At 41.0% G+C, this 27,235-nt stretch overlaps 1 protein-coding gene across 8 annotated transcripts in view; it reads right to left on the bottom strand.

Annotated features, from left to right (window-relative positions):
• Positions 1-27,235, bottom strand: part of vav2 (vav guanine nucleotide exchange factor 2) — a 124,668-nt gene that overhangs the window by 7,331 nt on the left and 90,102 nt on the right. For 2 of the 8 annotated variants that reach the window (XM_086053319.1, XM_086053325.1), the window contains exons 4-22: positions 21,847-21,915; positions 16,425-16,530; positions 15,499-15,513; positions 14,810-14,908; positions 13,634-13,702; positions 13,199-13,299; positions 6,974-7,073; positions 5,765-5,860; positions 4,447-4,515; positions 4,297-4,383; positions 3,178-3,266; positions 2,939-3,071; positions 2,613-2,627; positions 2,200-2,309; positions 1,962-2,063; positions 946-1,034; positions 605-618; positions 491-509; positions 177-304 (exon numbers count right to left, since the gene is read on the bottom strand). In XM_086053319.1, coding sequence (XP_085909445.1) covers positions 177-304; positions 491-509; positions 605-618; positions 946-1,034; positions 1,962-2,063; positions 2,200-2,309; positions 2,613-2,627; positions 2,939-3,071; positions 3,178-3,266; positions 4,297-4,383; positions 4,447-4,515; positions 5,765-5,860; positions 6,974-7,073; positions 13,199-13,299; positions 13,634-13,702; positions 14,810-14,908; positions 15,499-15,513; positions 16,425-16,530; positions 21,847-21,915 — 1,510 coding nt within the window. The remainder of the gene's footprint in view (positions 1-176; positions 305-490; positions 510-604; positions 619-945; positions 1,035-1,961; positions 2,064-2,199; positions 2,310-2,612; positions 2,628-2,938; positions 3,072-3,177; positions 3,267-4,296; positions 4,384-4,446; positions 4,516-5,764; positions 5,861-6,973; positions 7,074-13,198; positions 13,300-13,633; positions 13,703-14,809; positions 14,909-15,498; positions 15,514-16,424; positions 16,531-21,846; positions 21,916-27,235) is intronic. The other 6 variants (XM_086053324.1, XM_086053326.1, XM_086053320.1 and 3 more) reach the window with 5 other exon arrangements.

Below are 27,235 nucleotides of genomic sequence, written 5' to 3'. Positions count from 1 at the left end.
AAATCTACAGGCTCACATTAAGGGTGGAAAAGCTTTAGCAGTGATTTATCTTTTGTCTCATTCTTTATACCACGAAAAGAAACCCTGCAATTTTAACATGAGCATGTAGACCTTTTCCATTAACGGTTATGCCACGCTGTGCCTCAGTGACAAAGACACCAGTGTCTGCTTTTTACCTCCCACCACGCGGTGTCAGGATCCCCCTTCAGCAGCTCAATGTAGTCGCCCGTTTGAAAGGAGAGAGCTGCCTTTCCCGGTGGTGCTGGTGTACCGTGGTAGTTCCTCACCGCTACCATCTTGGGACCTGAAAACACACCAAGCAGCCATGTTTTTTTATGGAATTATACTGGGGACGTCCACATAAAACCAGAATAGAGAGGTCACGATTGAGCATGTTGAGGAAATAGTTCTCCCCACAAGATGTCAGTAAAGAGCTATGCTTCTACATCAGGCTGTTTTTATTCCATCATGAGCCTGCAAGTGCACTTACCAGAGGACATTCCAGGTTCCTGCAAATGATAAATAATAGAGATGGTCAACAGGATAATTACTGGTGAGTCTTTATGTCAATACGCATAATTGTGCAGTATTTCCATCTACTCACCAAGTCAAGAGGATCTGAAATCAAAGACAAGATAATAAGATCTTAGATTTACACTAGAAAGCACCTTTCAAGTGACCCTGAAAAAATAAAGGAAATAAAGTAAAAAAAAAAAAAAGATCCTTCATAAAAAAAAAAGGTTTAAATCTTTACTAGTCTAATAAATCATTTAATAACTTAAACAACAAAATTCTTGACCAGAACGCTTCAACTCTACAAAGTGCATGTACAGATGAGTGAAATCAGGCCAATCAGGAGGCTCTAAACAATTTATGTGTTGTTCGTAAGGTGTAAACGATAACAAATGAAGGCATCTGATTTGCAAAATAAGAACTCAGACATACTGATTTTGCAGATGGTGATCACTTCCAGACACTCTTTGTGTGCTCCTGTTCCACACCGAGAGCAGAAGTAACCCTGATAGAAGATGCCCCTGACGGAGACACACACAAACAAGGTCATTCCGCCACGGTCCAAAACAACTTTTCGTACGTGCGGCAGCAATTTGCCCTGCGTGGATGAATAAAGTTTTCAGAATCTGAATAGACATGGATGCTGTGACACATTCTCTTCTCCGTTTGATTCTCCATAAAATATATATTTGCAACATGCTGCTTTTCATCACCCACTGTCATCTTGAGTCCGAAGTGTCATAAATCACAAGCCGACCGGTGGGGACAGCGAGTTAATTAGCATGTGGCAGGGAGCGGGGATACCGGCCCAAGTCTTTTCCTCTGGCTGGGAATTTAGGTCAGGCCAGCCATGAAATTTGTGGGTCAATACACAAAGTGGAGTTTAGCCAAGCCAACTCTGCTCTGCTCAGTGGGCTGCGACAGAGGCAGACGCGGTGATTCCATGACACGGGTTTATCCTCCTCGTTGATGCTTCTGCACTCTTACATGAAGGTGGGCGGTGTTTGGAAGGATCACGTCTAAAAATAAAACTGTCAGCCTCAGTGAAACATGTCGCGCGATGCTTCCGCTTCCCCAAACTGTCCAGAGTGGATACAAGAAGTTGATTTCACATCTGGTTTGGGCTCATGGAAATTTAATGAAACGCTCCAAAACAAGAAAACAGTCTTAACGTAATGTGAATGACATTAATTAATTATTTGTTAACTAATTTCATTTTTCATTACTTGCAATATATTGTAGATGCACATCATTTGTTTTTCAGCAGAGTTACGGTTACAGTAACTTCACTTTCGCTGACGGCAGAGCAATGTCGAGAGGTACAGTGCCTCTGCTTACTTTACAAGACTTTCTAGCGCAATTTGAACCACTTCAGGGAAGTCAAACTACACCGGCGCAGGACGCCTTCACCGTTGGTTTGGATTGTGTCGCTTTGTTGTTCTCGTTACCTCAGCAGCATCTTGCAGGCTCGACAGTTTGTGTTCTTATCAAAGGTGTGCATTTGGAAGTTATGCTGGTTAGCCGTGGCCCGCTCCGGTTTGATGTTGGACCTGCATGAACGATAACAGCAACAACCAATGAACAGAGCCCCGATTGGTTGCGGTCATTACGTATAAGTTGACCCCCGCAAACGGTATCTGTGGTTCGAGCGGAGTGTCCTGAACCGTACTTTGCGATCAAACTCACATTGCCATTTCAAACTGTTCCATCCACTTCCTCTTAGTTTCTTCTGTTTTACAAAAGAACTGGAAGCCTTGCTTTCCTTGCAGGTGGATCAGGTAGAAGCCGTAAGACCACTGGAGACAAAACACCAGGAAGCGCCACGTGGAAAAGACGTCAATTGATGCAAAGGAGGGACACCCTTCACCGAATGCATTTAAGTTTGGGCGGTCCGTTGATTTCACAACTGAGCGATGCTGTGCATGCTTTAGCAATGCTCACGTACAAAAGCTTGAAAGCCATTACGAGTACGGTGCGTGCATTTGCCACATGACACCCCCCCCCCCCCCCCCCCAAAAAAAAAAAAATACACCAGCACTGCTGTCAGAACTAGGCCATCATGAGAAGATGAGTTGAACAAAAGAGTCACTTGAGCTTACCATTTTTCCACTGGACTGGTAAGCATGCAAAAAGAAAGACACCATAAAAAGAGCCAGTTACACATGCAACATGGACAGACACATGCAGATTGAAAACCAAAAAAAGCCATGTTAGGCTAGCTGCCGTATGCTCTACAGTACATTTTTTTTATGAATAATGACCGTTGTTGCATTTTTACATGACTTCTCAAGCATGGATGAGCACAACTAGCATGTCAAAGGTATGAGATTGGCGTCGGCCCTTGGGTAAATGCGGTCGCAATTTCCGCTGGCTGTTACACAACCTGGCACAAGAAAAAGTCACATTTGTCAATTTGACCTCTTACCTTTTTCATGTCTCTGTTGTTCATGGGGTCGTCAGACATTTTATACGACGTGAGTTCAATAATCTCTTTCAGCTCATAGCTATACCCTTTCCTCTTGCAGACAATGACCACTTTATCAAACAGGAATATATACCTGAGAAAATACACATTACAGTACAGCAAAGAGTGACTGTTCCTTCGTGCATTCAATCGATCGATCGTCTTTATTAACTTTTTCTTTTTGCATCGCTGAGACTCACCGGTCCTGTTTAGTACGGTTGACGATGGAGCAGACCTTAAGCTCTCCGTCTATCTTTGGCCTCCCATACTCCTCCAGCTTCACCTGCTGCTTAGGTCACACAGACAGTCAGGGTCAATTCACTGATTGCTATAACTAATGAGAGCCTATAAATAATTCAGAAGCATGTGAGGCTCACAGAGAATCCAAATAGGTGTGGAATAAAAGATCCTCCATCCTCATATAGAGAAGTCATGTACAATAAACAGTCAAATCCAGTGGAATTGAAATTGAATTTTCCACTTGGTCATAAATTTGCACACCAAAATGTTTGGAAAAAATACACCTCTAAAACGGCACAATAACAAGAGGTCGAAATGTTATCATGTATGATGTCGCTTGTGCAAAACTTGAAGTTCAGTGAGCATCCGGTTTGACAGTTTTCTCTACATTGGTTAAATCCGTTTTGCACTTAAATGGGAGTTTAGAACAAGGCTGTCAAATTTTTGTTGTTAGGCCACATCGTAGTTGTGGTTAAATGTACGTTCACCTCATGCTAGTACACGTACACAACAAAGTGATGGATAACTCGTTTCAAGTATCATTCAACGGATTTTAAACAGGGACCTGGCAACAACAAAAAAAAGATTTTTAAAGGTTAAGACATTTTCAATGTTGATATTTGAAGCAAAAAAAAAACTTTTTGCAGGCAACATTAAATGATGTGGCGGGCCGGATTTGGACCCCGGGTAGAGAGTTTAACACCTTCTGGTTTGGAACATGAAATGTTGCTTAAAACATTGCCTTCTAAGTTGAACCGTTAAGGATTCATAATAGCGACGGTTTGACAGATGACTTCAATTTCCATTATGAAATCAACGTTTGAAAAGTAGACCAGCGGCCCACAATAGTTTGTGTTCAACCTTTAAAAAAGGAAAATGTTTTTTTTTAGTTCCTTGTGCTCAGATGTTTTGTTCATGTCTTTTTTATTTGTTTGTTTTATTCACATTTCTGAATATGTGTCTGCGAGCGATCCGTACTGCGCCTTTCAAAATAAAAACAAGCTCATTCATGCTTAGTAAGCAGATAAATGAACTGACCACAAAACTAACTGTAGAGCTGAGCAAATGAAAATACTTACAAGATTTTCTATTGAACTTTGGAATTCACTTATTTTCTTCAGTGTCTCGTTGTCCCGCTTGACTTCATTGATGTACATGGCCAAGTCCTGGGAGCGCCCAAAAAGTCAATTTCTGATTTAAAATCAATTACAAACATTTGTCACACAGACCTGCATCGCCTCCAGTGCCTCCTTTAGTTGTTGTCTCTCTGGTCGGTCCGTCGAGTGACTCAAAAGTTCCTGTGCAGACGGAGTTGTGTTACGTTGTTGTCATACAGTGGAACCGAATCTTTGACATGGAGGGTGAAATCGAGACGAGATCGGCCAATCGTGGCAAGAGGGGCTTGCTGGTCGTGATGTTTGTTAGCTCTTTCTTCTCATGATAGAACCAACACTGATACGGCCCCGGAACACAATGAAGCCAAGAACCAGACAAAATACACTACATTTAAAAGAGGACATCCGAGTGAGTTGTAAGAAGACTCCAGTCGCAAACAAAACACGACTGTGGTCTCCGACAAACAAACATTCCACATCTTTATGATCAGCAATTGCTTTTCTTCTCTTCCACCGAGGGGGAAGTAATTAAATGCTGCAATGATGTATGAAATGCCGTTGAGCTGCAATGAGATTTCGACCAATAAATCATTGCAAGTGGAAAAGGAGATGACGTGCAACAGATTATACTTCTATAAATTGAAGTATACGCTTACCGATGCTACGAAGGCACAACAAAGGCAAATCTCAATTGCAAATGTAAATAGGATATTTATTGATCCTGAAGACCCTACACGCACTAGACGCTTCAGTAGGTACATTTATAAGTATCTTGAAGAAAGCATGTCACAGTACTAGCAGAGCTAGGATTGTTTTCCTTGGAGGGTCCGCACAACATCTAAAAATTATTATTATTTTTTTTTACAAACCCCCAAAAATTATTCAGAATACGCTGATAAAAATGTATTATATGTTCCATACGGGGGACTGGGGGAAATGCGGAAAAACATTCCTGGAGAAAAAAAAAAACATCAGGAAATACCCAAAAGTCAATTATCTGGTCCGGCACCTTGGGGGTCCAAGCATAATTTGTGGGGGAGGGGGTGGGGGGTGGGGGGCAGTGTTGTTCGAATGACATCTTGACATCAACTGAACATGTGTCCTGCGGCCGGACGCGCTCTCTCGAACACACGTGCAACAAACTTCCTGAAAAGCTACGGAGAGCAGTGAAATGGGGTGAGCTTAATCTCATTAGTTCACGGTTGATTTGACCTTAGTGCCTCGCTGCAAATCAGGACTGCAGGGGTTCCATTCACACAAATAGAGAAACCGACAAGAACACAAAGTTCAAGAATGAAGTGTTCAGCGTTTAGGGATGACTGAGGCTATGATGACAGTACTGAGTCGTTGAGCAAATAGTATGTTTGAAGTCAATGAACAATCGTTTCATTAATCACCATTTCAATCACAATCAAACCCTCTTACCACCTACCTTTAGTAGTAAGTGATACTTGAGTACCCTCTGCATGGGAACCACCAGAAGATCCTGCAGCTTGAACTTGCCTTCCTGCACTTTCATAGTACATTCCTATAAAAGCATCAATACAATGTGTTTATTACACATTACTTAAGTGCAGCATGTTGTATTTCCTACCCAATTAAGGGACATGCATTCTTGGTTAACAATTCATGACGCTCGGTTGCCGCAGCGGCACTGTTGGCATATTTTGCGCGGCATTCCCTTAGCAACAATGAGGTCAGTTTATTATTTGAGCACACAACAGCGCGTGCCGTGCCAGCTATTTGTGACACAAATGCCGCGCATGCTAACTTGGAGGTTCCTTTGACAAAACCAAACGGCACGCTTCCGAAAGAATGTCTGCCTTTAAGGCTCCCTCATAGCGGTTTGTGTGTCTCGGCGTGTTTTCAATTTTGACTCTGACTCTGCAGCAACAGGGGAGCTTTCTTCGTCTTTAAATGACTTTTATTGTGCAACAAGACTGCGAAAAGCATTTGTATCGCCATATAAAGCTTTTGAATGTGAGTGCAATGTTCCGCCGTCTATTTGTGAATTTATGTATTTGCTGATTTATTTTTTTCCAAACTGACATTTGGCAGCTGCCTTCAAAACTCACCTATTTGCTGTTTTTGTGCTATTTCTAAAATGCTCGACGATGCAAGAAGATGGCGCCAAAATCCTGTCCAGTATAAAGGACGGATTTTTTCCCCCTCAGATACAACAGTCATTTTTTTGGCCCGTCCTGATCTGACCGATCTCAGCACTGGAGGTTGGTTGCATTATTTTAGGCGACATCTTACATTTCAAAAGTACATTTAATTGATCTTTTAATTCACACTGTTTCAGTACCTTTTCAGAATGCGTTGTATGCTCTATGCTAACATGTTTCTGATTTTCTTGCCCATTTTGCCCCACTTCTTTTTTTTATTTTTTATATGAGTTACAGATTTGTTTTCAAAGTGTGTTTCAAGGACAGTTTATTTCATACAAATCTACGTATTTTGGTTTTCAACCCAGTACGAGCATTGTGTGACGCAGGGGGATGTACCAAATACCTAGAGAGCTGTAGAAACAAGATAAACACATCTTTACGTGGAGAGGATGTTAAGTTTCCGCTTTCTACTTCTGACAGTCAAGTATGTTGAAGACAAACACTTGATTGATGGAGGTGGAGGTGATTACCTCTACTTTGATCTTCACATCCTCCCGTGTTGCTATTAGTTCATCCAGTGTCTTCTGGGCGTTCTCCATGTGGCTGCAGTACTGGCCATAGATTAATAAGCTGAGTAGAGCAAAAAATTTTTTAAAAATCCAGACACAATTGCAATTCATAATTCATGCAGTGTAATAAAATTAGGTCAGGGATGAATGTTCTCTTCTTAAAGCCATTTCATTGCTCAACTATAATAACGTGTAAGTATTTTTGACAACCATCAAAATGTATGCCGGTAATTGAATCTGACATTTTTATCAATATCATAAAATACATTTCATCATCGTCTGCAATCTAGATTTCTATGTGTGCAATTTTGATTAGCCTATGGTACCTCCATAACATCAATTTCACTACTCTCCAAGAAGTACTACTGCAGCTGGGCACACCTTTATAGTTGCTACAAAGCACAAAATGTTAAATCACAAACAATGTATTGCTGTGTTATGGATTTTAATTAAATGTGGGAGTAGTTTGAGAAATGAGGTCATGAAATCTGTTTAAAACCTGGTGAATAATTACAAATATATCTCCCCCAACAAAAGTCAATTCTTAATTTCTTAAATCGAAGGGAGGGACAAATATCTCTTTGTGGAAACACTCAGACAAAAGAGACAGCCCAGAATAGGCTTTAAAGCAATTATTGCCGCAGAGTAGTTAAGACAATGTGCTACACATTCATTTTAAGATTTATAACAAAATGTGAGAGGTGAGCCGCCGAGCAATTTCCCACAACGGGGAGCAGATGAATGAATATGTGAATAAATGTATTATCATTTGGATTGAATTGTGAATACCATGAATAAGTAATGACTACATTTGAATCCCAGGGCAATATTTGGAGGGGTCTTGCCAATAAAATGTAATGACTGAGGGCCAATAGAAGACGGTGCTTGATTCCGTTGCCGTGCTGAGTTGCTCTTATCAGGAGGCGCGGGAGAGAAATCTGCTCATTTCGAGCGCTGAGGATATGAAGGCCATGTTCATTAGATACCATAATGGAAACCTGACATGGATGTCGAGGTTCAACCACAGGGGAGCTCAATGTCGGCCCTACGTGGGCGTTTCCCACAGCACGTGACACACATTCTTTTCGCTCACTGAGTCAAAAGTAGGCCGCTGGCAAGGATCGCAGTGTGCCTGATCGACTTGGCACCCCAGCATGGTAATCTAACACTGGAACCTTGAAGTCGCATCAAGCCTCTCCACGATCTGTGGCAGGGACGAGAGCAGCGCGACAACTGTGCGGAGGGTACTGCAGGTTGGGAAACTACAATCACAAGCCATGCTAGAATCGCGGTATTCAAAATTTTAATCATAATGAAATCTTTTGGCAATGCGTCCACTGCATGGATTAACACACTAATTGACAAATGTAGTGTGGCAGTTCGGTAATGAAGTGCTGACTCTGTGAGTGAAAATACAATCGATGCGCGAAACAAGTAGCCAGCCGTTAGCGCCTCTCCTAGTCGTCGCGGTAACAAAAGCCGTACTCAGCAATGGTTCGGCAGCAGGATTATAATAGTTTCGTTTTTGTTCATTATAGTTAGTTTTTATTTCGTTTTGATCTTTGTTTTTTTAAAATTCAAATAGTCTCAATTCAGCAGCGACAGCTCTGAGATACAGCCCGCAAGTTAGCGAGGTACGGCGTTAGGGTCAAGTAGACAGCCGAGGCTGTTAGCAAAGTAAGAGAATTACTCTTTCCACAAAAAAAAAATAAATCAGAACACAAGAAATCACAATCTTCTAATCCGCGACCGTATTATGCATAAGTACAGAGAGAAAAACTGCCTTTGAAGGATGTTTTTTTAATTTTTTTTTATTGTAATATGTTGGGCATGTTAAGTCGAGAAATTATAGTTTGGCTTATTAATTAAATAAGAATTTCTACTATTTATTACCATGTCTGTATAGTAAACACTGTCCCGTTAAAATGACGAGGACATTATAACACCGACTGCGTTTTATCATTCCTACTATATATATGCAATGAATAATTGTCCTCCGGGTTGAGTGAGGTTTTGCCAAAGCCCAAACTTGAGGTGACACTTAACACTGCTGTCACGTCATTACATTAGTTGATCATCTTTAATTGCACAGAGATTCACTAGTGATGATCAATGGAGCATCTCTGCAGCTTGAGCAAGGCTCCCCCGCGGTGAGTCTCCATCAAGCGTCTGATTAAGACTAGCTCTGCACTTGAGGAGACAGCTCCCCTCAGCTACACCTCCATGACAACAGTGTTGAAAAGTATTGTAAGTGGTGGGGGATGTCTTCAAAAAGAACTTGGGGGACTGTAATGAGGGAAAATTGACCAAATTGTTCTTGGGAATTAGTGCATTTGTGTAAATGTCATAAAAAGTAATCAGCAAGAAAACTAACCTCTCCAGCCAAGTGGATTATATGGAACAACTTGTAGCAACCGGTGCTACAACGAAGCAATGGGTTAAAGCTAAGGTTAGCGTGTGTGTTTATTTTGGTCCTTTGTAGTTGTGTGCTCTACCAAAGACTGGACACCAATCACAAAAAATACACTTGGAACCCCGGTTGACCCAACTTTGACAATAGTACCTTGTTCAATCTAGTTTGACCAATGTAAAAAAAAAAAAAAAAACATAAACAAAGTACTTTAGCTATGACATGAGCAATTCAAAAAAAGGAATGGTGAAAGTCGAGTATGCTGGAACAAATTAGTATTCCAAGAAAATAAAACCATTAAGGCTTCGTGCAGTGTGAGGAAAAAAATAAAACTGTATTTATAATTTAATAACAGTCTTTCATTGGCATCAGAAGCTGGGTACTTCCACCCATGTATGCCAGAGGGCTAATAAGCACATTGCAGCATCCAGCCGCTCCTTGGCCCAGGCATCCATAATTAGTCCATCACATACGCTCCACTTGACACCAAGTCTGGGCACACCACACACAGTGGGAGGTAACCACTCATCAATTCCTTTTCTGCGTTTGTACGGTCTCTAAAAGTGACATTCAAGTCACATTGTAAATGTGGAAACTCTTGTTAGGGATGCAATGGATGAAATGCTAGACATCTATTTATTCAAAATAGCAACAGATGATGGAACATTACATGGTCAAAAACAATGTTTTGACAATAACTTATAGGAAGCAACATACCAAAATTGTTTTTAAAAAATTGTCAACTTTTCAACTTTTTGTTTGCCTTTGAGGGAAACTTTGTTCTAAATGAACACCATATGCATTGTTATAAGGCAGTAGTAATATGTGATTCTTTCAGTCGGTCAGCAAATAATGATACATGCTATCGATATAGCAAGACTTTAAATAGAAGTATATCTTTACCTTTTCTGCAATGAGTTTGAGTGTTATCCAACCTTGTGAATAGAATCTAATCGATTTGGGAAATATGACTTGATACCCAACCCCCACATGCACACCCCTATACGTACACACACACCCCAGGCCGGCATGGTCCCTATCCCCACTAATAGTGGGGTCACCTGTAGTATAACGCATATATAGTATAGTATAGTATAGTATAGTATAGTATAGTTTCCACTGGCCTGTGAAAGATTAAAACGCAGGAGAAGATACCTCCCATTGGACAAGAGACTTTTTGATGCACTGAAAGTAGTCAGCGCCGTTTATTTTGCCCCGTTCTCTTCCGTAATGGAAATGTAGTTGGAATGCGATTTTGAATTCGTTAGTCCGGGGCATTACACTTTACAATTGCAGGCTGACTTTAAATCGAGGCCCACCGCAGAGGAAATCTCCCAGCAAACCAGAAGTGACAAGCTGTAGTGATAGCTAATACTCTCTGACACATGGCATTGGGACACTCTCACCTCCATTCAACTCATGCAACACACCGGAAACAGAGTAAGTAGTGTTGAAACGCTCTTGTGAGGAGCCTCATTGCGTGGTCATGATTAGGCGTCGCAAGGAAATCAGGGAGCCAGATGACTTCGGAAATGAGTCGGGGAATGTCGCAGACGAGGATATCAACACGAGGGTGCTTGGATGCCCATTTACTTTCTAGAGCTGCCTCTTTGCGCACGTTCCCATTCAGTTCCGCTCCTGCTGTTTAAGAATTGAGCTGCAGTCGTGATAAACCAGTGACATTTTCAGCATGGCATTCAGCTCAATGACAAATAAGAAAAAAGGGCTTTTCATCTTTCGTGCCAACATGTGAGAAAAATGATTCAAGCACATTGTTGTAAAGGTCACCGGGACTTACAAGCATAGATAAGCAAATTAATTAGCCGGCTAGGTCCTCGGGAACATCACCGGGATGTCTGAGGAGGGAGTTCAAATCCCATGGTCGCTGTTGTTTATGGCCTTGGAGAGACAAGACAGTGGCGGCCCCATAATGAGGCACGTTCACGTGTCAATCACATGCATCGAGCCAGAGCTTGTGATGCAGAAAATCTGCAAATCTAATGAACTCTTTTCTCAAAATAACCCTGTCGCATTTTGGAGAATGTCACTCAATGTAAATATTAACAATGTCATCAGCCAATTTGTTTATGAATAGAAGCTGAATATGAAATATTTGGATGAAAGAAATGAGTTGAGTGCGGTTTAAAAGCGGAATATTAAAGAAAAAACAACAAATGACTGAATGAAATATTTAGTGGAAATGTGGGATGAGGAAATTCTTAACAGGACCGCCAAGATACGCAAGGCAGCCATCGGAAAAAAAAAGTTTGTTTTGGAAAAAACTGGCCTGACCTCAACCTCACAGAAATCTGCCAAGTATCTAGTTTGGTAGTTTAGGCTTGCAAAATGGTATGCATGCCTTAAGATTCTAGACGTATTTTGCTAAGCATAAGCAGGCGGAGTGTAAATCTGTGCAAGGGCGGGGCTAGGCTCAGTTTTGGTATTTTCTCAGACTCATACAAGCCGGTGCAGCACGGCGCATAAAAGAAAACAACAACAACAAAAAAATGCTTTGTGTCGTTGTGGGCATGAACACAGTTGACTTGCGTCACGGTTCACGGTTTCAGCATCAAGTCTAAATGATTCCCAACCTTTACTCAGCCAAGGCACACACACATTTGAGAGTCATCCATATATTTCCAACTAAATACAACATGCCTCCATTCGTGGTTATTCAACACAGCAGCTAGCTTGTGCTAGCATGTCAAAACACCTTTGACACCTCCTTAACTAAAGTCTGTTGTCATAGCTGTTCCAGCGGCTGCTACACTAGATTACAGTTGACCGACGGCAGGGTAATTGGTGATTTTGTTGGCGAGATAAAAGTGAGACAGAGTCTCGATGCGTCTCATGTTAAAAAGTGGGACGCTGGATTGGCCCTGCTTATGCAACGTGATGGTTACCCAAAGAAAATTGTACATATATTGACAAAGAAATGAAAAATAACCTGGTGTTTGCAATCCTGCAAAGAAATAGAATAAGCAATGTATGTAAGCGTACACACGCCCACACACACACCTGGGCACATGTTCACATGCGACAAAGAATGGGGCTCTCTCTCACAGTAATGACTGGAACATTGAAGGGAAACGGCATCGCCACTCCTGCTGCGGAATCATGACCGGGGGCAGAAGCGATCATCACCTACATTACCATTACCTTTGCAAGCAGCCACACTCGGCACAGCAGAAAGGCAAATCACTCCTCCCCTCAGGAGTGCAAATTATCCACTCATACCGTATCTCAGGAGGGGTGCGAGATCCAGATCCAATGGAAAGAAAATGCTGCTCACAGACTCAGACCTCAACTATCCCTCTTAACTTCAATATGTCAGCTGTAAATTACGATTCTAAATGAATCCTCAGAATTATTTTCCAAAGAGAAATGCAGTCAAACGAAGGCAGTGAGTCAGAGAGCGGATCATACGGCCAGGTCGAAGGGATGTTGTTGCGCAACAATGCACTTCCTGTATTATTTACAAGTGTGACCAGTGATTGATCATGAATTTAACCAAATGCAGCTCCTGGAAGACTTTTTTTTTTGTGTAACAAGATTGTTCATTTCAGAAATGCTGCCTTAGAGGAAGAAGGTTGCGGTATCCTGCCTCAGTTCAAAAGCCGGTTAGCTTCACTCAACCGAACCGGCTGAATATATGTTCAGGTGATCAAATACATCGAACTGTCATTAGCCAAATTATGTATTTATTTATTTCCTTCTAATCTGATTTCTTTAATAAGGACAGCATCAGCACAGGTAGAAATTCAACATTTACCTACCGTTCTTTGAAGTCAAGGAAGATCTTTCCCAAACCACTTCCTCCCGTGACCATGTTAAGGTCAATGGCTCGAAGGAGAGCAAAATGTACTTTGATCACATCCTGAGGAAAAGAAGAGGCTTGTTTTCAAAGTTACATGTCACTTGGGAAAAAACAACAACCACCAGTTTTTGGCCACAGGCACCAGGTTGACCCCAACAACACATGACTAGCCTGAGGGCCAGTTCTAAAAAAAAAAAAAAAAAAAGAAGCTCACTACTGATGGGACATTGTGATTTGTATTACATAGACCATTTATAGAAAACAGGGCAGAATACAGAATTGTAACAGCATCCGCATAATTAACATTGGATGTGCACTTCATCATTTCATACACACGACCAAATACTGAAGCGTTTGTGAATCATTCAGCAGAAGTGTTGATCCAGGCACTGACCTCAAGGTTGACAAAGATGGCCTCCATGTCCTGCTGACTCACAATTTGCCTCAATGGGATCATGTAGTTCTTCAACGGAAAAAAGAAGTTGTGAAAATGACACTGCATATTTACAAACACTGCCGTTTTATTTCACGTACTGTACGCGTCCAAAAGTAAAGCTGCTCATCGTACATTTTTCGGGCTGTCACATTACATCATCATAATACGAACAAATAGATCAACAACAAAGTGCTGAAGGCTTTATTAACCCCAACTCAATTAAGCTTAACGAGTCCTGTGATCATAAGGAGACTGTTTATTCTCATTTAGTCTTGTGCGGGTGTGATGCAGGAAACTCAGGATGCACATTGTGTTTAATGAAATTAGCCTTGGCTCGTGATTTATTTCTTTCCATCGCCTTGCAAATGAAACTTGTCAACATGAAAACTGATGCCTTAGCAATGCTGATTTTCACTTATTAAAAGCGAGGGAAGGGACTTCTAAACGGGTGTGTTTACTCAGGGTGGGATGGTGCAGGTAACCCACGGTAAGGTTTTATTTTTGAGTTCAGCACATTTTCACGACGTCTTTTATGCATAAGGAACACAACTCTTAGCAAACACTGAATTTTGTTGTGTACCGAATCATACAACTTATTTCAAGTTCACCGTTATTTAAATGTGATTCTTTTCAATGGCAAACCAAACAAAACCTTTTATCCCTTGATTATATGTGTGCACGTGACAAGTGAGTAGCAGCAGAGGTGGGCATTCCATCAGACCGGTCCGTCAGTCGGACGGCCGTTTTGCTGACGATTGACGAATGACGGGACACCTTTTAAAAATGACGGGCTGACGAATGACGGAAGTGGGTTTTCATCCGTCAGTATAATCGTCACTAACTGCGTTGACATCAAAACTCACCATAAAGATTTATTCGATTTTTCTGGTGTGCCTTATGTTGTGCCTGTGTGCGGTATGTCTAAGCCAGAGCGATTCAGTTTCGCATATGGCGGACGATTCATTAATAACCACTATAGATCACTTCCTGTGACATTTGCACTCCCCAGTGAAGCTGACAAAAGCTGACAGGCCCACACAGGGCACAAACACAAACTCGCGCCACATTGCGGTTCCAGGATCGGCCAAAAACAAATACGTGTGTGCATACTGCACACAACATGTCCTCACTCACCTTCTCGATGTCTTCCAGAGTCTTGTAATACTTGGCCTCAGTCTCCTGGATCTCCACTAAGCAGCAGTTCCTCTTGTCGTCTTCTGTCATGCCCATTTTCTACAACACACATGGCAAATAAGCAGTCAGAGTAATTTTACTGTTTGCACAAGATGGTTGATAGCTACCACCAACTGGTTTTAGCATGCTACATTACAGTGCAAAATAATAATCAATGACTGCAAGAGACCCCAAAAATGCAACAACATACAATGAATATATATCTCTAACGTATAGTGTTTATCCACATTTAGTCATCCATTGTCATGCAAATGATCACCCAAGCACCCGCCAATCTCCCCTCAACCAACACACAAACAGATATCTCAACTGTCTTTTCTAAAGCACTGTATCAAGGTGCAATCAAAAAGCAAACTGTTTGTTTGAGGTAATAGGACAATGTTGATCTGAAAAAGGCATTGTAGTCATCCCCTGATGTCACATTTGCTCCCATGGGCACTGAGTCAAATCTTGGACCAGCTGCCCTGTACATCTAATTACCACGCTAATTGGCAAGTCATCCTTTAGGGAGGCTAATTCAGGGTTTTGTTGTTTTTGTAAACACAGCGGCGATGTAGTCTGTGGGGGAGGATGGGGGTCGTTGGGTTCACGTTGATGCCGGGATTGATCGCAAGCACAGCAGCACTCACCTGCATGTATCTGATCTGCAGCATGAGAAAGGCAAATCAGTCAAAAATCAAAATAGACAGAATAATCACAAATCAGGAACTTGAAGTAAGCACAGTGGGAGTAACCTCCATCGTGGATTTTGTGTTTTTGATGCGTCAGTGTCTGCAAGCCTACACACACGCAAAATATATTTACCCAGTGGCGTAGTATCGTTGCTCTCCTGGGCACTTGTATGGCTCAAATGATTAATATTGCTTTCTTCAAAAAACAGGATTTAGTCGTAATCCAGTGGATTCCCGTTTCTTTAGTCAAGATATTAAGAGTGAGGTTTTAAGTGTATATGAAAATTGTCATTTGATTTATTACGATGGCAATGTGATGCTGATGCCTTTACAAAAAACAGTTGAAATAACGAGTGAAGGAACCTCCTCTGACTTTTAGTCACGGACCCGTTGCTATAGGACAAAATCATCCTTATATTTTGGACCAGTAAATTACATGCTGTACATCTGCCTCTTCATCCACATACATCACACACATACAGTACATGACATGTAATGGTCTTTAAGAGCGGGGGGGGGGGTTACTGTGGTCAGAAAATCTGAGGTCTTGTATCCACAAACGAGTAGCAAGTTTTTTCCCCCCAAAAGTTGTGTGTTGTGGATGGGACAGAAATTCTGAAAACTAGTGAGTGAGCAAGGAAAATGCCAATACATTTGGATGCAGGCATGGATAAAGGTAAAAATATTTTTTTTTGTCCTCAACATCTTTTTACCCATTTTAAAAATGCATGAACTTAATATCAGAGTTCAAAGATCTGAATGTGTTCCAGTCGGTGCTGATCAAGGAATCATTTGGGATTTGTCAGCCTTTGCTGAGGTCCGCAGTCTCGCGGGCGGTCCCTGGAATTTTAATTTGAGAAGGTGCGTCGCTCAAAGTCCCTCACCATGGGTTGTCGTACTTCCACCTTAATGATGTCCTCGTAGATGTCGTCGCCATCGTCCTCACACGGGACGCAGTCGTAGATGTCGTCCTCGCCCAGGTCGTGCTCGCTGGAGGAAACAAACGCAAGTTGGATGAATCTTGACTTGATCGTCACACATTGTGATAATGTTTTCTGGCTATCTGACCAGTATCAGGCAATCCAGCAGCATAGCTCTATACATATCTATATTTGGATGATGATATGATGAACATATGCTCTCTGCCTTTGCTACAGTGGGCTATAATAATCCTGGGTCCACTGTCTGTGTGAAAAGGGTAAAGAAGACAGACGATAACATCGCCTTTCAATCAAATATTCAGCTTTGTCTTTGCGCTCATGCAGGGCCTGTTTGAAGTTTTTAATTGAGGTTGCTTAGTTCACTCCAAATAATGGGCTTCCACTTGCTTCATTAAGGAAAGAAGCTGCTGTTGAATACTGAGAAGGAAGCGTGGGAGGACGACAACCCGCCAACGCCTGTCTTGACTGCGTCTTGTCTGTGAACTCTAGAATGATAGCAGCCTCCGCAGAGACTCGTGTGCGACACGGAGGGGCGTTGCGGGAAACAAGACGATTGAAGAAGAAAATTAGATCCCGCAGATAAGTCTTAAAAGAAAGGTCCGGCTCAAGTACAGATATAAAAGTTCAGTAGGAGGAGCTTCGAGTACATTTGAGTGGAAAATGAGTTAAGAGAACTGCAATTAAAATAAATAATGCATTAATTACCATAGAATAAAACCATCAAATGATATTTGCTAATGAGTAATAATACGAAGGCCATAATTATTTTTGATAAGACAATATTGATTCAGTTTACCACCGTGAAAAAAAAAATCACGCTTTTCCGAATTTCTCTTAGTCTTTAAAATAAAGTCCACCTTTGAATGACAAAAAAAAAAATAATAATTTATTAAGATGACCCAAATTCCACCACAGTGGTGTGAAAAAGTAATCACTAGTTAACGCAAGTGCTCGATTTCAGTGATTGCTGCCAAGGGTGGCACAACTAGTTCTCATAAATTCAGATTTTTATTTCCCTTAATAAATAAAGCAATCAGTTAGAATCCGCATTTCAAATTTACTTGCTTTGTCTTTGTGAGATATTAAAATTCAAATGAAGACGGGGACAAAGACAACTTCTAACTCTGGCAAGGCAATTATAAACGACAGAGAAATTATTTGTGTCTCGTGCACTTGGTGTAACTATTTTGATTTTGTGCTGCTGTCTTTGCCAGATCCCTTTTGGAAAGAGGTTTTTAAATCTTCACCTGCTTGAATAAAGGCCATTGACGGATTGAGCAGGGTACATTTCTTGAGCTTGAGAAACCTTTTTGTTATGGATACATCCATCCATTTTCTACACCGCCAGTCCTCATTAGGATTTGCGAGGATTGTTTTAGCATGCAAATGTAAAAAATGGTGATAGCAGTTTAGTGTTCTTTTTTTCCCCAAATACATTGGGAACGATGCCCATTTTATTCTAAAACGTAATGGAAACGAATCAATATTGCTATTCCTTGACAGAAAATGAAAAAAATCATTTCAATGCTGTTCAAAAACTAGCAGTCTGCATTTTTTCTTTAAATACAGTAATCAAATATATGATTCTTGAAAGAGTATCCTTTCCTGTGAAGTAATGAAGTAATATTCAGTGCTCATGAGAACCGATTCCCACCCATCTCGCATGGAGTCAAGCAATTTGTGCCACATGTGAAATGGCATTGTAGCTGACGACAATTTGTACAAACTGCTGTTATTCTCAACACTCGATGTAAATATACAGCATATGTGTGTTTGCTGCATTTAATGTGACAGGGGTATGCATGAGCATTTGTATGCATCACAGTGCATCAGTTAGGCACTGGAAAGGAATGAAAACCTGAGCACTCATGAATTAGGTTACATTTTCTGTCTGATTACCGCAATGACAAGCCACAGGGTGTCCTGGCTGTTTGCACGCAATCAGCCGAGTGGCTCAATGGCCTCATTGCCGTTGTTACATTTTCGTGAGGTGAGGAAGGCAGAATGACTCAGCGAATGACAGTTACTGAGCAAAATTCCCCAACGATTACGATTCATTGATTTTCAACAAAAGGCATATTATGTAGGGCAGCAGCGATCGGATATTTTGGTATTTGATATCCAAATGAAAAATCTATTGAATAATCGAGTATTCGGATAAAATATGAAACACACATATATTTTTGCTTGGTTTAAGAATAGTTATGAATACACGAGAGAAAAAAACATTTCACTTAATAATCAACGACCAAATAGCAAACTGTATTTTCTACTGTAAAAAAAATTAGGTCGCAAAGTGAGAATTTGGGCTATGAGACGAAGTGACATAAGAACCACAGTACCAATTTTGCTGGCTAAAACAGCACATTCGTATAAGCCTAGTGTGTTAGAGATGGATCAGTAGGAACTGCAACGTTCAGACTGTCAACATCAAAGTGTGAAGTCATTTCCGCCTATTAAACTGCCTTTGAAAAAAAGTCTGACAGCAGTCACTTAGCAACTTGTTGCTAGCTACTAGCCGCTAACACTGGCAACAGGAACCGTATAAAAAAAATGTCAGCGTAATTAACTCAAAATATTTTAGCATCCTTAATCAGCGAATGAACATGACTTCTGGACAGGGGCGTGGTGGCGGGAATTTCGGTAAATTATGAGAATTTTCCCAAACGGCCCGTGTATTTGCGGGCGATTACGTTTCAGCGCGTGATGGCCGCACCCCGTCAGCGACTACGTTTTGGCGCATGGCGGCCTATCGACGACAACTTTTCAGCGCATGGCGGCCGCATGACAAACACAAAGAGTTTCTGACACTGTTTGCTTCAGAATGAAAATCTATGTGTACCTTTTTTACAGAATAAAAACTACCTCGGTGGCTGTGTCCAATCCAGCCCCATTTCATGCTTTGTCAATTCCAGGATGGGGAGCCGTTCCAAAGTGACTGTGATTTAAGCAACTTGACGTCACAAAGTTAAAGGGAATAAGCACAGTCCGTATTTACCCAGAAGACCTCAATTAGATTTAGGTTATGTTCCAATTGACTCTTGGACTCAAGCACAAACATTTCTTTGCTAAGTGCAAAGCTGCTATCGAATTTAATGGCTGATATTTACTGTACAAGTGAGGTTATTCTGACAACCTCATGGCCCAATCTTCACTTGACACGACTCGTTCTGACATTGTACTTGAAACAAGGTCAAGTTGCCTCTTCCAAAGACGTAAACGAACGAGATAAGAATAAACTTCAGGCTATGTGAAAGATCTCCAATGAAAACATTCATTTGGAAATGAATTGATGACGTGCACAATAAAACTTCAATCAACAATTAGATAAGCGGAAAGTCCACAATCAGGCTTAATTGATTGCTTAAGGGGCAACTGATTGGCTCATCTAATTTTGTTGAAATAGTTTGTTTTCCTTGCTTAGTTTAATTGCAACACATTCTGTTAGATCACTCATCATTTTTCATCTTAACATTGAGGTAAATGATGCCACCGAGTTTCTATGACCATATTCTGTGCAAGCTGTTGTTTTTTAACGATGCCATATGTCCGGGGTTTTCATGTTTTCCTCCTTTAAAAGACTCTTGAGGAGTATTATGTCAGTAAAATGGATGATCATTACTCAGGAAGAGCATCATTATCCTCGATCTCATTTTTACAGTTTAGTCATGCACTTATTTTAAACCTTGCGCCAATATTTCAGACTAATTAAAACGTCTTTGAATGCCGGGTTACAACAAGCATGGTCCATGTGCCAAACGTGTCTAACTGTGTTCTGCTGATGAATCAATTATGTGTGCGCTCATTGATGAAACAAAATGCATACATGGTCTTTGTAAAAGGTCAAGAGCAGCCACGGAGCAGAGCCGCATAATTAAGTCAATACGATCCACACCTTCCGTTTGTGACCACAGGTCACACATCACTAAAACACATTAAAAAAGTATTCACTTTCGTTACGGACTTTCTGGTAGGTTTACATGGCTCTACACCCGTCACAGGGAAGTTGGTTTTTTTTTGTAGAGCTACACTTGAAAAACTGTAGCCAGATTGAGGTGGAAAACATCAGGCAGAAATCTGATGTGGTTGACACGTGGCTTTGCATGATCCGTCATTTTGTCTCCTTTGATAAACAAACCTTACCCACCATATATACTTTTTTTGCATTCCGTCAGACAGACGGGCCGATCAGCCTGTCGCTGACGGACGCCCATTTTTCTGGCGATTGACCAATGAAGGGACACTTTTAGAAAATGAGGGACTAAGCACTGACGCAAGCGGATTTTCATCCGTCAGATCATTTGTTTTTGTTTGTTAAGTGCTTTGTTACAGCTCCATCTGTTATGAAATGCGCTATATCAATAAAATTGTATTGTATTGTATATATACAGAAAGAGAGAATATGGGTGATTGTAATGTGTCAGGGTCCCCATTAGGCATAACTACGTTGCATCTATTCTCTTTTAAGGGCCACAATAGCCTTCTTGAAAAAAAAAAAAAAAAAATCATCCGAGAATGAACTCAAACCATAGAGACCCCAGTTTTATATATTTGTATTTCTTCCCTTACATAACTTGAGCGATTACTGCTGTTTCTCTTGCCACTCTCTATGCAGATTTGAGTCACGTTAACCGCACTCTAATCCTGTATTAGCCTGTTTGGCTGCCTTTTCTCTTCTCTAGAGACGGCACACACTTCTGATCCCTATAGAATGTCACAATCACACATTCACTGAATGTATTTCTGCCGCTCGCATGCTTCATCATCCCATGTGATGAATGGCACCTATCTTGCAGCGGGTAACTAATTATTCTCCATTAATCTGAGTTGTCACTACGGGAACCGCTGCCAAATCAGAGCATGCCATACGACTCACTTTCACACACGGAAAACCCACACGTCCACATCGTAAAAAAACAACAGTCAGGCCGGATACCACCGAATTTTGCGGGCGTCGCTAGGGCAACGGACGAGAGACAGAGAGCTCTCTTGGAATTTGAGAAAAAAAGTCACCCAGAACCTTTACTGACCCATGCCATGACGTCACGCCGCAATTCAGTGTGGGATTAGGGTTAGGGTTAATCATGACTCAGGTTCATTTTGCATTAAACCTTTGTCATATGTATTTTTTTAATAACGTTTCGAAAGGGTTACGATGGTAACAATTTTACAGATGTATTGTATTAAACATGTTTTCTTGCTGGCTCTGTATGAGCATTAGAATATATTATAAAAATAGAGGAGAAAAGCTGCCATTTTTATTCATAGTTCAGCTCAGGGCTTTGCATTTTATTGTGACACGTCTGGACAGCGAGGTTTCTCCACAGAGTGAATTTTTAATGTATAAAATGTGTGCCCAACTTACTCTGCCAGCTCCTCGAGGCTCCGGTAGACATCGTCCTCATTTAAGGCTGTGTCTTCTGCGGGAAAAGGTCTGAAACACAAACGTAGAGTCAGAAGGTAAAATACACTTTATCAAAAGCCCAACAAGGAAGTGTGTGGGGTGGGGGGGTGGGGGGGGGGGGGGTTTAGGGGGTAAGCACTTTTCAAACAGTGTTTTCTATCTGTCAGATTGACACTCCCCTGTGCATCACACATTCGGGGTAGAAGCCATCAGTCATAAAAAAAACATTGTCAAAACATGTCAGCCCACTGCTTGTGACAGATAAAAAAATACATTAAAAAAAAAAAAAAAAAAAAAAAAAGCATTTACCATAGCCAACTTGGAAGTGGATGTGCGAGCAAGGGAAACATCCTTTTTCTAGATTGACGGATAGGCGTCGTGTATTGTGGACATTTCAAGGAGCCTCAGAGGCAATGAAGAACAACGTCACAGAAAAACAGGAGATTCCTACAGATTATTTGTCAACCCGTACGGCTGCAAGCCACACTGCCGACACTAAAAGCAGGACTGTAAATCATACGTTTCACCTTCTTGTTGGCACGCTGACTATAAAACCACGACTCGGAAGTGAGAGTACGTAAAAGCTAACGATTTAGTGATTAGCTCATTAAACATAGGGAATTTATTTGGAATCTTCAAGATGTCTGCTCTCTGCAAACATTCTCAAGTGCATGATTGCATCTTGGTTGCTTTTGACTTTGTTCCTGGATGAGCGGATTGCTCCAAAAAGAACCTATTACTGCAATGTCATGAGCAATTCAAGACGATTAAAATCATTAAGGGGATAATGTCAACCACCCCAGTGAAAGTGAAACGCTAAATATCTATGCACTGATTAAGGTTATTATTACAAAGGTCGAAATTAGTCGCATGGGGACTTGAAATTTCTAAATGTTTGACTTTAATAATTATGACAATGGTAACGAAATATTTCAGTTTTTTTCATGAAAGGGCATCAGGACTTATTAAATTAAACCATAAAAAAAAAAAAAAAAAACAGGATAATGCTCTGATTAAAAAAATTGCCCAAGAAGCTCACTTGGCTTTATATCATCAAACTTTAAAAGTGAATCGAAATCATTTCCATTGCTTGTTAATCGATGCTCTCTGTGACTGCTTTGATGAGGATACAATGTTCAATTACATCATGAGGGACCCTGTTGTTTTATCTGAAACTGTTACAGCCAATCTGCCTTTCCTGTTTGTCGGTGCGCACAACAGGGGTTCGCTGCAGGTATTATTGGGTAAACATGCCTTGATCTTTATAAGGTAATTAAACGGAATTCATTATTGGATCAGTTTTATCGTGCTGTGTTTTGTTCTTCCAGAATAGCACTTGGCGGACGTGGCTCACAATCTTTCTTCTAGTTCATCACAAATGCGTTTGATTGGGCTGAGTTTGGGATTTGGGACAGTCATCATTTTCGACACAAAATTCATCCCAGTGTGCCTTTATGGTGCTGACTGAGTTGAGCCTAATAGAATCGGCCCACTTTTAAATCGAACCGTCTTTGAATTGTTTGGCACATATTTGTTTGGCACATATTTTGCCTATATATAAACAATTCAAATATTTATATATATATATATATATATATATATATATATATATATATATATATATATATACACACACACACAATGCAATACAATTTGTAAGAGTTGTTCAGTATTATAGCTCAAGACTGTTCTTATATTGGAGCGTGTTTGGTGAGATGAACATTTACAAACGTCACTCAAAAAAAAACAAAAAAAAAAAACAGTTACTATTCGGTTAAGTGTGCGCATAGTGTACATATTCAGGTACGAAAAGCGCTCTCCACATGGGCAGAGTGACAGCCATCATGTTAATGAGAGCTCGGCGAGCTAGCCAAAGGTCAGCCGTCGCTGTCACTCATCACGCACTCCCGCAATGATTAAGCAAGCCAAGCCGTCTCGGAACCGTGCGCTGAGCTCAGTTATTTGGATGTGCTTTAACTTGGCTAAAATCGTGTGAAAATACAACACCAAAACTTCACGTGATTTATGCAACTCTCATCACTACTGTTATGAGCACAACACAGCACAGGCCGCGTCCTCCCGAGCGCAATAACACACCCACATTTGACGACCCCCTCCAATGAAATGCACACTATATTATAAGTTATTAATGGAGTCCCGCAGGGCAAAATTTAATTACATAGTAGTTTGTGGGGCCGTGCCCTTGCATCTATCACCTCAGTGTTGTTTTGCGGAGCCAAGCACTCTCTAATGCTGCTGTTTTCATTTCTCCTAAATGGTGCAACAAGGTGCAATTGAACTATGTTTATAATTTCATCAGATCTCCTCTAACAGCCTGTCTCCTGGCTATTCATCGCCATTATTGGCTAGGCGGCTAGTTGTTGTAGTTGTTCCTTCATGCTTTTTTTTTTTTTTTTCCAAGTCTCACACACTGTGTGCTACTTCACGCTTTTCAGAATAAAAGTAAAGTGTTCTGCTTCCCTAAAAAATACCCCTCTTTTTTCCAAGCCTCTTTATGACTCGGCTAAGGCCCTCCTGTGTGGAATGTGCATCTTCTCTGTGCGCTTGTAAAAGTTCCAAAAACATTCGTGTTGATTAAAGAATGGAAATGTGGTTATTTGTCGATCTCGGAGGTGGCAATTTGCTGGCAACCAGGCGAGGGTTTACCCCGCCTCTCGCGCAGAGTCAGCTGCGAGTGACCTTTATGAGGACAAGTGGTATAGAAAAGGATGAATGGAAGGATGTTTTCTTAAGACATTTTACATTTAGATTCAAATGTCAACTATTTTATCTTTAATACACCCGAAATATATTTATTCGAATCCACATAAAGCAACATTTTCCCGGCAAGTATGAGATACGCCTCTACTCTATTTTAGCATCATCAATATAAATACTAGTGGGGCGCCGTCAGGGCCTTCAAGGCCTTCTCTGCAGGCCCAAACACGATCAGAAGGACAAAATGACACTTACATCTTACATGAAATGGTAATCATTTATTTCCAATCGCCTTTTGTCTTCATTTCATTGCGTGTGTTGTGGCTGCACGGTTTCCAGTCATTTCCATTCATTTTTTTGTCGTCCAGTCAGAATTCAGCTTTGATGTGTTGCCAGGCGTCCACAACACACACACACACACACCATTGAAATTGCTGTTTCTTCTTTTAACCAATCAGATTTTAGATTCACCACAAATTGCTCTGAGTGATGAGGGAGTTTTTCCGTCCTGCAATTGGCTCATCCACGTTTAACCTCTGGTTGTTTGAGTTTCAAATGTAAAATGTTTCTATACTTATATGTCATGTCTTTGTTTATCGTAGTTGCTTGTTACCGCAATACTAGTGTGCCATAGTACTGGAGACAAATTCCTTGCGCGTTTTACATACTTGGCCAATAAATGTGATTCTGATTCTCTAAAGTGATTCATTGCTGATTTACGTATAGCTTTGCCCTTTTTGACAATAAAAAGCCCGTTGCGTTGTCATACAACCTGATACATGTATTGACCAAGTTATATACGGCCTCCTTACAGAGATTTGTGCTGTGAAAATAAAGTAATCCAACTATCCAAACTCTTGCAGGCTTTGCTTTCTTACTGCCAAGCCCTTTTTGATTAATACCATAAATTGAACTAACCCCTAACCGTGTTGAATTTTCCTCACTGTCTATAAAGTAAATTCCGGCATAAAGGGAATTGTTGGCGCGCGTGTGCGGGACAGAGGCGCAGTGAGCCGTAGCCATTGATCAGCCACTGACGGAGAGCAGAACAGCGGTGTAGTTATTAGATGGGAATACGGCTCAAATAGGCGACCAAGGAAGGGCCTTCATGTCCCTGGATGCAACTTTGCTTCCGCTACGCTCAATAAATCACTAAAGCTCAAGCCAGCTTGCACACGTTGCTACTTATTCCCTGTCCTTTCCGGGCTTTTAAATATGGGCTGGTAGCTTCCTTCAAAGTCACCTTTCCTAGAGAAGTACTTTTTACGAAATGGTTTGTGGGAACAGTTCCTGTAGAATGAATGTTACATATCGAGTGCAACGTGGCGGAAAAAAGCTGGGCAGTGTGGCAAATGAACTTGGAACCAAAGACCATACAATATGATACAACGGATAACAGTGTGGCTGCTTTTTTGTTTTACTTTTTGCAAAAAGGAATTTTTAAAAAAACTACAAACTCACTAGTAATTGTTATTTTTAAACAAATTAGCCCTGGAGGTTAAAAAAAAAAAACATTAAACAAACACTTGAATAGTAATAAGTCGGTCAACTCATCCACTTATAGAGCATAATGTTAACAATGCAGAGTTGCATACATTTGGCTGTAATCTGTCACCATATGGGGAGGGAATTTTCTAAATATTTAATTTATTTGATGTTGATGTTTTTTTTTAAGTACAGGTATTTGACTTATTGGGATTTTTTCATGGGCCTATTCCCGCTGTCGGGAACAGAGAGGACAGCACAAAGCAGACGGGCAGCAAGCCAAACGGGAGGTCTTCATTTCCAAGCAGGGCTGGCATCACCAAGGCACTGACAGACAGACACATGAACTACCAAGGCCGCAATACACTGAGCCCACATCAAAGGTGAGATCAATGGGCCTCGACAGGACGTCGATGGACATGTCGGTGGCATTGATACAAGGAGATTTAACGTAGCCATGAGCTCTCTGGTCACTTAAAGATCGATGCAGTGCCTGATGTGCTTTCCGTAAGCATTATTTGAGACAACGCGGCAATTATCTGGCAAAAAAAACCCTCCCAGCTTGAGAAGATAAAACGAGAGAATGTCTTTTTAAAAATATGTGTGCCCATGCTTCCTCTCCATCACTGTTATCCTATATATAAATACGGGCTGCGCAAAATATCGAAAAAATATCGAAATCGCGATATTGGCCCATGCAACATGCATATCACAAAGACATGCAATAAGTTTCTTGGAAGCTTTTATCTGAATTGGACCAGGCAGATGCAAACTTTAACGTCCATTGCCATCCAATAGTTGCATATTATCTAGGGTAATTACAATTCATCAGCTAAGAGTACATTGAGCTTGCTTATTTTGCTGCATAAAAAATGTAATCCTTTCATTAGATGATAAAATGTCATTTATTTAGGGACATGTGGATATATCGCTATATTCAACAACCACATTGCATCGTTTGACTCTCTCTCTCTCCTCTCTCTCTCTCTCTCTCTCTCTCTCTCTTCTCTCTTCTCTTCTCTCTCTCTCTCTCTCTCTCTCTCTCTCTTCTCTCCTCTCTCTCTCTCTCTCTCTCTCTCTCTCTCTCTCTCTCTCTCTCTCTGCTAGCTCTCATCTCTCTCTCTCTCTCTCTGCTCTCCTCTCTCTC

The sequence above is a fragment of the Filicampus tigris genome, chromosome 15 (genome assembly GCF_054856515.1).
Source record: "Filicampus tigris isolate MCC_2025a chromosome 15, RoL_Ftig_1.0, whole genome shotgun sequence".
Classification (NCBI taxonomy): domain Eukaryota; kingdom Metazoa; phylum Chordata; class Actinopteri; order Syngnathiformes; family Syngnathidae; genus Filicampus; species Filicampus tigris.
This window is presented reverse-complemented; position numbering and strand designations above follow the sequence as displayed.